The following is a 12330-nucleotide window of genomic DNA, read 5'->3' on the forward strand; positions in this document are numbered from 1 at the left end:
TATCCGATTTTCCACCAGGACACTAAAACTAGCCACGCGATGAAGAGTAAATCAAGGATGCGCCGTCGCTGACATTAGCAGTGGCTGTGATGATACAGTACTTTGAATGCAGACTGCTGAGATGATGACAATGAACACATTATCATCATCTTTGGGGCAAATTCAGCCTCACATCCAGCCAAAATGCAATACATCAAGTAAATAGGAGGAGGTACGTCTCATGTGACCATCTTTAAGCTTCGGTGAGGTCAGTAATATAAAAGTGAGCCACTTGCACCGCATTAAAGAAAATATAGCAAGAGGATCTACAGCGTCTCTGCAGATAAGTAGCTTACAGTGTGACATATCTTTTCCAAATGTTAATGAAGTCATGAAGCCAAGTAATATTTGATGACATGGTACAGCTTGGAACTTGTTCCTACAACTAATGAGAGTTATACTTCTTTGGGTTAATGATGACCTCTCTGCGAGATGTTAACACTAATATCTATTTAATAAAATGGCATCAGCCAGGGAAGTACATTTTTACAGCAGCAGCAATATCTAAGAGTTCATTATAAAACATTTTCAGAGAAGAGCAGGATAGATCAGCGTTCCTGCAGAGGCATCGTTGCCTCACAATTAAATTGCATTGAATGTTAGCAGGAGGAAAACCTTAAAGGTTCATAGGAAAGAAGCTGGAGACTAGAGGTAGATATAAATGTTTTCCACATCTTAGCACATCAAGCTGTTATATGTTATATTAATCTAAACAGCAACACACTGTGTTAGATCAGCCTCTCGGGATTAGAGCAAGAAAGGTGCTGGCTGTGGATTAAGCGGCGGTAGAGGTTTCAGCTTTCATAATGTCAGGGATGCAGTGATGCATTTGGCTAATCTACTGTATTTACTCAAGCGATACATTTTTGTGTACATATTGTGGTGATCATGACACGCTGTAGACAGACTACAAAACAATTTCAAAGAGAGGATTTAAGCCTCAGAATAGACTGACTAAAGGTGCATTGACACCAAGCTTGAGCTGTTTAGTCACTGGAGTCTTTACTCCTTCACTTCACTTGGGCAGGTGAGAATAATCCAAGCATTCAGTCTTTGGTGGTGCTGAACAAGTGGACCAAAACAGACCTCCCCCACGTTCTGTCACAGCTGAGAAACTGACCCAACTACAGTACATGAAATTCCTCTTTTTAAGATTATTATCATGGACAGATGAACTCACCAGGGAACCTTTCTTTGAGTCAGGGCCATTCTTGATGATAGAGGCGAGGGTTAGGGTTTGGGTTGGGTTAGGGTTCTGACACGTAGACATGCGTGCTTATAATTTATGATTTTTATGAGTTTGTGTAGCACTGGCACATGCCCCCTGCCTCCAGGAAAAAAAAGCACAATTAAACAAGTTACCTCAAGCCAGACAGCAAAGTGAATCAGATGGGTCTGAGAACCACAGGGCATTTGCCAACTTAATCCAACTCCGGGTATGAGCAGGCTATCAGAGCAGACTAGAAGCATCTCGCAGCCGGCAGGTACGCTTGGAGCACAAAATAATAAAATCAATTAACGTAATCTGGATTCATACCCATGCAGCTGTTTCTATATGTCTTTTTCTTTCTGTTGTAACGGCAGGGCCTCGAATCCAACTTCTTAGCCTGGCAGGACAATGGATCACAAAAACTCAGTAACTGAACTACGTGTGAGGCCACAAGGCATTTTTCACAAACCCTGATTGAACTTTTCCATTACGGGCTGGAAAAATGTGCTTGATTGTATGCTTGTGACTAAAGCAATTATGTCTATCCGCTAATTTGTCTACATACTGTGTTTCATTGTGCGGTTTCTTGCCTGTGTTTAATGAATTGTCCCCCAACCTGCATACGATTAATCTAGTGAAAAAAATCACTTCACTCCACCTGCAGTGGCACCCCAAGTGGGGTTACAGAGGGTGAAAAATGCAATTTGTGTGGGACAGTGCTTATCGCTCAACTTGGTTAAAGCAACCAATTACGTAATGCAAAGATGTGACAGTGTGTCAGCTGAGTCATGGTAAAAAGAACTAGGATTTTTTTTTTATTATTTGCTTTTCTATGCATATTTTCAAGCTGCTCCAACTGTCCATCTACAGTTTAAAACCTCAGTAAGGTTTAGAGGTAAACAGCCTGTAATGAGAAACTATTACCCAGACAGTCAGTTGTTGCACCTTTTATTATTAACCAGCATTTCATACACCAGATTTCACTTTCCACAGTTCATGATCTACTTGTATTTGCATTTTATTCCCATCCACTGTACACGCCACATTGTAATGCACTCCTTGCATTAAGGCTCCCTCAATGGTCCATTCAGGTCATTTCATACGCCTGGCCAAGGCCAGTTGAGGTACACCACTTATTGCATTGGAGAGCATTACTCCTGTCTACAGATATCTATTTGCTAGAGTAGAAGCCATTGCAGGAGCCTCATTTAGGCTGCATTTACCCCGTTTATGGGAGATTACAGTGGGAGGCTAGAGGGCTGTATTGCATTGTAAAATAATGTGTCTAATCCTCTTCATGTAACTTCTCAAGGCAAGAGAGCAAAACGTATACAACGAAAGTATAAACACTATGATCAATACTTAAGCTATTACATTCAAGTGTGAATAATCAGCTTTAAAACAGCTTTATAAATGCTGTTTATTATTGAGAGATAAAGTGATCTTGACCAATGTTGGCAGGTTGCCTACTAGTCCTTCAACTTCTTTCTGTGGCACTGGAATGAAGGAGCTGCCGAGGGTTATTATACAATATTTTATTAATTATTATAGAAAATAAGATCCTCAAATTAACTGAAACATTCTATTTTACTAACGACATGGTATTAAAATTTCCATGAGCATTAAGTATTTGTTCTGCGCTGAGTTCATTCTACATTAAGCAGGTTATGGTTGTATTTTTAATCCAATGCCTCTTTTTACCCAATTAGTACTGTAATACTGTACCATTTCATTTGAATTCAAATTAGTCCAATCCAAACAATCATCTGCTTATGAATATTTTAAGTAATTTCAGTCACGTGTAAAGGCCATTATCAACTGAGTCAGCTCAGAGATCGTTTGTATCCCGTTTCTGGTTTGCTGCGGGCTTAATTAGGGTGGCTTATTAGGGGGCGCAGAGATAAAACACGGACATTAATCGGACAGATGGAAAACAATCAGACACAAACAAATCACAGTGACAAGCCAGAATTGAAAGGGTGAGCCATGTTTATGTAAGCGACACGCAGTAGACATTGATGTGCTGGCTCCACCACTTTTATCTGTCAACCAATCAACCAGCTTGGCGCTACATCACGACACCCTGTGCAGGCGGACACGCCACTCATTTTTTCTTACATGTCTCTAAAGGTGTGCTCATGCAAAGCATATTTATTTATTTCTCAGCCTTGAGTCGTTTGCTCATTATGGCCAACAAAGCACAAACTATCCCGAGGCTGGAGGTCGGAGCTGCTGTTGGAGCCTTCGGGGCAGCTCTTCTTCATCCCCTCATGCTGGACTGAAGGCAGACTGGACGCTACAGTGATTCACAATGGGACTGGACAGGCCAAGGCTAGCTGGTTAGCATGCTCACTTCAGTGGGAATATCTGCATTACATCTTTAAGATAATCAAACTGTTGCTTCTTTTTTAGCATTTTAGCTTTTTTTTATGTTTTTAGTTAAAGTTCTTTCAGCTCCTTTAAAGTACAGAGAGACAGACAGCATAGGGACAGAGGGGACCATGACACCCACATTTAGCTTCTTTATTGTACCTGGTATGAGGTTTCCTAAAAGTGATGCAGGTATTCAAATGACTAGCTGTTAATGGAGTGAAATCTGATTTATTTTGACTGTGCCCCACTAACAAAATCTCAAATCTCGTGGGGTGACCCTTATGGGTGAGACAGCTGTAACTGGGAAGTGTGAAACCCAAAATGCACCACAGACAAAAAAAGAAAAACAAAGGTGTTATGAAATCCAGTCTCTCTCCCTCTCACTCCATCCTAACTACTACCTTCCTCGTCCTGATGATTAGCAATTCAGCGTGTGTCTCTCACTCGAGCTTTGGCTCCAAACAGTGGTGATGGCCTTTTGTTCGCCTCAGCCAGAGGGTTTGGCATAGAGGCGGAAGACAGCTCGTATGAATATGCATAACCTTCACGCACTAATGTCCACAGACAATCACAGAGGAGAGGAGAGGAGAGCAGCGGCGGTGAAGCCGTGTTATTTGACAGTTTTGTCCAATCATGTCCTCCTGCAGCTTGGTTTGCAGAGGAAAAAAATTGGTCAGTGACATCTCTCACACCTAAAGTTTTGTTGACTTTGGTACATTTAACAGACTTTGACTTGGACACCATTTTGCAGACATTTTCCACCTCCAATTTCACGAGACGAGATCACATAGTTTCTTCATTTGCTGTCTTTGCAAAGACTGCTTGCTATAACAACAAAGCACGCACACTCACTGACTGAAACATGTTTTCTGGATGCTACCTGAGCTGCTAACGTGGATGTAGCCCTGTTTATCTTCAGTGTATTTCTGATTGAGTTTTGCATTCAGGGTGCAGAGCACATCCGTCACACATGACATCAGCAAGAGAGGCATCTGTGTTGGCTGTCACCGCATTCTTTCATGCTTCTCCCTTTGCTCTTCTAGTCACAACATGCTGTGTTAAACACGTGCCGGGCGGAGAGTGATGGAGAGGAAGGTTCAGCTGCATTGCAAAGGAGCAGATCTGAAATGAACTTCAAATCATCGACAAATGTGATTTAGTTCTGGTCTGATTTTCTGATTGGAGCTGCCAGTCTGAAGGTGAACGCGGCGTATTCTCAGACTTCTTTCAGTTGTACACACCTCCTCTGAATCACTCTGACCCTGCAATCTCTATTCACCTCTTCTTTGCTGTCTGTGTCCTCACCATCTCCTTTCAAGTCACCTCTCCTCCAGCTTCCTCTCTCTCTCTGTGTCCTCCTTCTCTTCTGTCCTTGGTATCCTTTTCTTTTCTTCCGCCCATGCCCTCTTCAACTCTTTCCACCCTCATTCTGAATTCTACCTGAGTCCTCACATGTCTATTCATCCCTCTCTCCTCCTCTGCCCTTGTCAAACCCTTCCACCCTTCCCTGCTCTTCTATGGTTCATCTCCCCCATCCGTGCCCTCAGGATATTTGCCCCTGGGCAGCTCTCCCCCGCTGCAGTCCCCACTGTGGCTGTCCCAACTTACCCAGCAGGATGACGATGCACAGCAGGATGGCGATCAGAGCCCCCGTGCTGAGACCCGCCGAGGAGAGGAACGCCTCGCCTTGGCACATCCGGATCCTGCCGTGGCGCTGGCACGGGCACACCCGCAGGGTCAAGGTGCTGGTGCCGCTCAGCGACGGCTCCCCGCCGTCCCACACCACAATGGCCAGCTCGTACAGCTCCTGGGTCAGGTGGTTGAAACGCCGCCGCCTGGCAATGATGCTGGCTGTGCTGTCTAAAAATTAAAAGAAGAAAGATTGTTAAGGAAAATTGGACCCTGTGGCTAAGAAGACTAATTGATGGTTTCCTCTTTCTTCTCAATTGCTTTGCTCTTTCAGCAAAGTCTGCAATTACCTATTTATGCAGACAGACATTTAGATTAAGGGTAAGAATCATCAGCTAAACAGAAAAAAAAATCCATCCACGACATTTGCCTTTGTGAATTGCATTTGGTGCTTTTGAAGTACCTCAAGCTGCTGGATTTCTTACTGTGTCTTAAAGCTGCTTCCCCGTGTTCCAAGACTAATTAATTTCAAAGGTGTTCTTTTACTATTTTAATGTGCTGCAAAAGAGCAGTTCACCTTGGCCTCTGCAGAAACACTCTTAATGGAACATGTCATGAAGATAAACAGAAATAAAAAAGGCTGAATTTGTAGAGAAGGAAAGGCAAATAAAAGAGAACTCGAGAGGAAGGTTTTATGGCAAGATTGAGCAAAGAAGAGGAAGCAAATAAACACACGGATGCGACGCTTGTATACACGTGGGGGGAAAAGCTGGACTGAAAAGGAGTTTATTGTGTATATCAGCACGCTCTCCCTCAGGTAGACCTGATCTGAGACATATGACAGTGATGAAACGGCTCTAACTGGCTTGAGCTCATACAACAAAGCCACTCCACACAAATATCCATTTCTTCGAAATGAATGTATTTTATCTACCAAAGCGGATCCTTATTTCAACGTGTTATAAAGATGGAATATTTAAGGTGGAACATGCACAGCAGGCTATACGCCAGTGTCCTCTGTGTTGCTGCAGCCAACCGAAGCAGCCTTGTTTGCTTCAGCCAAGTTTATTTTTACATCAGTGCATTGCAGAACTACAAGGAGATTATATAAATTAGGAGAAATGTAGACATTTACATACATGTCTGTGCTAAACAACAAACCGACAGACAGAAGCACATACAGCTCCTGCATGGACAGCGAGACTGGCCACATCGCTGACAGGGCTGCCATGAGCCATCCGGTGGCATTTATGGTCCAGTTGCCCAATAATTCCAAACCAAATCACCGTGCTGCATTGACTTTCACCAAAGACTGTTTTATCCACGCTGCTTTGGCAACAACAGCGCAAAAGGAGTGCCAGCCGAGTGCTTCCTTCAGGGATAAACCAAAGAAACTACAGATGCCAACAGGAACAGAACAGCTGACTACTGATGAAGCGCATCTGCAACTTAAATATAAATGTGCTATATATTGTAAGATGAGATTTATTTTTCAGATCCTGACGTGAGGCTGGGTGAGTCATACCTGGATGACTAACTAGGGCCTCACATGACTGACTAACGAGGAGCTTACACGCATATATATATATATATATATATATATATATATATATATATATATATATATATATATATATATATATATATATATATATATATATATATATATATATATATTTATATGTGTGTGTGTATATATTCACACATTATTTTAAGTTATGAAAACGCTGAATCGTGCACAGGGCAACCTTTTTCTTTCCACCCAGCAAAAACACCTCCGTCGTGCTGTACTATCATGCTGCTGCTCTGAGACCTCGCCTCCCACTCCAATCTCTGCTCCATCTATGAATAATTATAATGATCGACAGTTGGAATGACAACACGTACTTCAAGCTTTATTAAGTCAGACTCGCAGTATCACCATATCAGCAGCAGATGGGTGGGGGGTTTGAGAGAGTGGGGTGTGAGAGATGCAAATAACAAGGAAGAGAGATGGGGAGTTGGGAGATGAGAGGAGGGGGAGGCGAGGGGGTGAATGGAGGAGGTGTTTGCGTGCATGTTTACGTGTGTGCGTGTGAGCCAAAGCGAGAGCAGAGAGGACGAAGGCAGAGGCTGAGGCAGAGAGAGACAAACAAGCTGCGTGTACACGGTGTTCGCCGTCACAGCCTTTACACTTTGAAGCACAGAGCCACAGCGGCAAGGGTCCTTGTACAGACCACAACGAGGAAGTGCACATCAATTATGTCATGCTAATTTCACATTGAGCCGCCTCTCCTCGCAGGTGGGTGGAGGAGAGCTGCGCGCTTGTTGATTAACGCCGCAGTGAGATGATGGGCCGTGTGCAGCCCAGCGGCCTGCACATAAGAGGAAGGACAGCACGAGTTAGCGCGGCCTCAGCTTAACTGTGTTGTGACAACTCGCGCTATGTGACGTTACCTGCAGTGCGTAGCAGGTGACACCCAGGAAATGAGGGAAAATATGCTTTTAAGAGCGTTTCACACTCCACTGAAAATGATTCTGAGCGGTCTGATCCGTGTTATTTTGCAGATCACTAACAATCAATTTCCCATTTTTTCTGGCGTCTGCTTTTCTATTGCATAAAAAAAATACTCGAATGCATTAATATGTGTGTGTGTGAGGAAGGCTCTACTCCGCGATGGGTTCGTTAAGCCGGAGTACAAGCCACTAACTGGCAAATGGCCTCATTTTTTGACTTTTCCGAAAGCATTAGCATGCTAAGTGAAGAATCACTTACATAACTTTGGTATCCCTCATGCATTACTGTCTCTGCATCGCAAGACATCAAGTTAAATGAGATTTCACAGCAGGAAAAACTTGGACGTGCAGAAATTTGGCAATTTCACAGGAATATTTGCCCGGTAGGACTCTCCGATGATCTCTGTGGTCACTCTAAACTTTTGCTCAGTTCGTTTTCTTGACTGAACAAAAATGATGCCATTTAAACTCTATCATGGTATATGAAAATGGAAAACACATGGAAAAGTGCATGGAAACTCAACATATGAAGTGTTATTAAAAAAAAAAAAGCAAAGCAAAAATATCTCAACAATAGACACTCGCGACGCAGCCACATCTCTACAGACTTCACACTTGCCTACGCATGCACTTAGCTGGATTCCTTGTGAACTTTGGTGGGTGTGTGTAGGTGCCGGTGATGGGATTCAGCACGAAGCTCCTCTCAAGTTGCCACTTGGAGTACAACATAAATTGTGGTGGCACTATTTTGGGGAAGAATATATTCTGCGTCACATTCTGAAGGTGGACACTTAATGTTGGGGATGGCTCAAGTTTATACAGGCTGGGAATAAAATAATATCTCCCCACGCTGTTTGTAAATCAGTTCAACTGAGCACTCCCGCAATGACGAGCACTAAACATCCTTATATCATGCAATAGACATATTAAGGTTGAGCAGTATCCTTCCTATAGAGCCCAGTGTAAAATGTACTGGGAAACTTTGCCCTGAACGAGAGCTTCATACTCAGATTAATGGATGTTTCATTGGCACTTACTGTACCGATGAGGCTAACTATACAGGCCGAGCTAACTATTAGTATGTGCCAAGGTTCCCTGCGTGGAAATGGCACTTTTGAAATGACTGCATGTTCCACAAGTGCCAAGATGTAATCTGTACTAATTACTAGACTAATTATACTGTAATTATTTAGTACAAAAGCTTTGGTTTGCTAAGTGACTTTTTTCCTGTCAACCAAATGGAACAGAGCAAATACAGATACCATAACAGATCCAGGTGTTATTACACTGTTATTTTATATTAAAGGGCAGCTCTGACTATCAAACACTAATATCAGTTTGTGTGGAAATAATAGGCCTTTCATGCAGAAACATCATGGGACAAACGTAGCAGTCTCCTTTAAAAGAAGCCCTTGCATTCAATAAGGATTAGTCTGACTCAGTGAGGCTTAGTTTAACAACACATGCCCGGCAGTGACAACAGATAGCAGTTAGTGATCCAGCTGCTTGTAAAAAAACATGATATTCAAGAAGAAATCAGAGGGACAATCCCCTTTTTATTTGTCACACACTGCTACACATACATGTGAAATTTGTCCTCCGCTTTTGACCCGTCCTGGTCGTCCTTCCTCCGCGGCAGGCCAGGAGCGGTGGGCTGCCATCCGATGCCAATGTCGTCACCATTGGTCAGGTGGTGGTCTTCTGGCATGTTTTTAGTGTTTTTTTTTTATGGAGGACACCCCAGGTGAACACAGAACATGCAAACTCCACACAGAAAGGCCCCTTTCCGTGGGCAGCAGGCACCAATGGCATGGTGGAGGACACGCCCCCGACGCCCACAGCGCCCCAGGCAGGAATCGAACCCGGGACCTTCTAGCTGTGAGGCGACAGTGTTACCATTGTGCCACCATTTGCCGACTGTGTTTCAGCATCCACGCTGTCACAGCATGGTATGTTTGTTCCATTAGGTTGCGTTTTGTGTATTTGAGTTAATTATGGGCTGGCCTGTATGCTTCTGCGGTGACTATCAAAAGGGCCTGCAGAATACTATTATTGTGTTCCTCTGGTACGCAGGAATAAATCGCTCCGCAGCTTCGATGGGGCACCAGCGGCTGCTGAGGCCTTACTGCACACATAACCGGCTTTCGCAAAACAACGTTGGTTTATTTTATTTAAACAATGTTACTCATTTTTCTTGTTTCATAAACATCAAGTAATTAGAGGGAGAAAAAAATGCCTGAAGGAAAGAAAATCTAATCAAACCTTCCAATGTGAGATTGTGTCTGACAATTGTTTGCTGTTTGTTGTGCAAGTTTTGACAAAGTCTGTACGAGACAAGCTGCTCTGCCCTCTTTGCACAAATCATGCTGTTTCAGCAGATAATGGCAGAATCTAGAAGTGTAACATCCGTTGCAAGCGAAGTGTGAATGACATAAAATCTAATTAAACGCCCCACATATCAATGGCCTGACAGCGCCTCTTTCAACACAGCTGATTAACTGTAATATTATAAGGTCTTCTGTATGCACACTGGAAGAAGATGCCTTCAGAAATCAATTGATCTATTTAAGTATGTGGGTTATTTAGAGATCGTAGCCTCCGTTTAATTGCCTTTTTAGAAGCAAATGTCATTACAATGTGACAGATAAGGAGATCAAAGCGGCATTCAATTTTCAGTCAGTGTAAAGCAGGCATGGTCCAGCTGAATATGTTTAAAGGGCTTTTAACAGAACAGGTTTGTCACAAAGTGCTTTCCCATAATGGTGCCTAATACTCTGTAGGAGGTTGACCTGCATGTACTGTAGCGCATCCAGCACTTCAACTGCATGAACACATCTGCATGACAACTCTGGATTTAAGGATCCCTGCTTTCATCTCCCCCAAACAAAGATCGCACTTCAAGCGCAGAAAAGGCCTTGATCTGAAACTCAGACTGAATCTGTGGTTTCTTTTTTGCTAAAAATCGAGCTGTTACTGAACTGCACGAGAAAAAGCACCAATTGTAACAAGATAATAGTCTTTAACAAATCCGACATGGTTGCAAGTACGGAAAATAGCTTCCTGAAAAAGCCGCAATGCTTTGATTAATGGCTTCTTTTGAAAGTCCGGATTGTTAAATTACCTGAAATGAGTGTGTGTGTGTGTGTGGGGGGGGGGGATCAATTGCAGGTATCACTAGTCATTTATCTAAAAAAGTAGTCATTAAGTATATCAGAGCGTCTCAAACGAAACCCTTTTTTCATCCCGCGAAAACTGTGCATGCAGCCAAAAAAATCCAAGTTCATGAGGATCCACTGTGAGCAAACTGTAACCGAGGAGGAAAGGAGGTCATGAGAGAGTTAGTCATGTGAGTGACTGAGAGGGATTTTCGTCAGTTGCACAACAACAGAGGGAGGTATTAGACTCTGGCACAGAGCAGCTACCAACTGTTGGTCTGCTACAACGGCACAGAAAGAAGTTGCTTTCGAGTGTGAAGGGCTTACTTTAATTATCAGACACAGGAGTCAACAGTATGGCGCATTGTGCCTCTCTCCCTCTCTCTCTCGTCCCGATATTGTGAACACAGCAAATAACTTCTAATACACAGTGGCAGTAGAAAGCTATATGACTCCCGACGCCTCTTTTGAGTGGAAGTGCAAATGCGGGCTCCAAGTGACTGGAGATGACTGGAGCAGCGTGAGCTCAGAGTGCAGCGGCTTAGCATTAAGAGGGAGGCTGGTGTGTTTTGAAGCTGCAGATGAGCTCGGAGGGACGGAGAGAGGAGGAAAATAACTGCTGTGAATCATCCTAGGTGGACAAGGAATTATAATAGAAATGAGTAAGCAAGCACACGACACAGGTGGACTGAAACAGGTCGCATGCTAAATACTGTAATATAATTGTTGATCATTCAAGTCTTTCGCCTGATAACAGCCCTGCTCTTCATTGACAAACTGCTGAATATACGTAACAGTGTGTCTGATAGTGCATAGCTTAAAGGTACTTCTTTTTTTTAGCCACTTTGCTTGTATAAAAGCGAGCTAGCCCTTGATCAAGGCATTTAACTGCTCCAGTGGAGCTACTCTGTGGTCAGCAGAACAAGTTGGAGGCTTCGCTGTGCGGTCGCCTCCCTTTCATCTGGTCAACTAAGCGTCCTGGCTGTTGCTCTAAGTCAGAACACGCTCTTTAACAGCTTTAGTGGTTGAAGAAAGGAAGCTGCGGGAGGAGGTACAAGGGCCCCTGTATGTTAGAGTGACCGTTTGAATCCCACATCTCCGCCCTCTGCATAACTGAAGGCGTAAAACAGTGAACATGGCCTCCGAAGTCAAAGGGATGCCACAAAGGCAGTTAAGCAGTATGTATGAAGATCTCTTAAGAAGCAAAGCAAGCAGAATTATTAATGACCCCTCTCACCCACGGCACAGTGAATTTGAACTTTTACCCTCAGGGAAACATTATAGACTGCGATGGCTAATAGAAATATCTTCGAGAAATCCCCCGCCCCGAGTGCTGTTAAGTAATACATGAAATTAGGATCCGCACCTAAGACTATGATACAGGGCAGTGCTTCTGAGACTTTGCTGCAATATTATTATTATCATTAC

At 43.4% G+C, this 12330-nt stretch overlaps 1 protein-coding gene across 2 annotated transcripts in view; it reads right to left on the minus strand.

Moving 5' to 3' along the window:
* LOC139346744 (cadherin-18) overlaps positions 1–12330 on the minus strand; it is a 147504-nt gene that overhangs the window by 1216 nt on the left and 133958 nt on the right. For both annotated transcript variants that reach the window (XM_070985998.1, XM_070985997.1), the window contains exon 11: positions 5231–5482. In XM_070985998.1, the coding sequence (XP_070842099.1) occupies positions 5231–5482 (252 nt within the window). The remainder of the gene's footprint in view (positions 1–5230; positions 5483–12330) is intronic.

Source organism: Chaetodon trifascialis, chromosome 18, assembly GCF_039877785.1.
Source record: "Chaetodon trifascialis isolate fChaTrf1 chromosome 18, fChaTrf1.hap1, whole genome shotgun sequence".
NCBI classification, from domain to species: Eukaryota; Metazoa; Chordata; class Actinopteri; order Chaetodontiformes; family Chaetodontidae; genus Chaetodon; species Chaetodon trifascialis.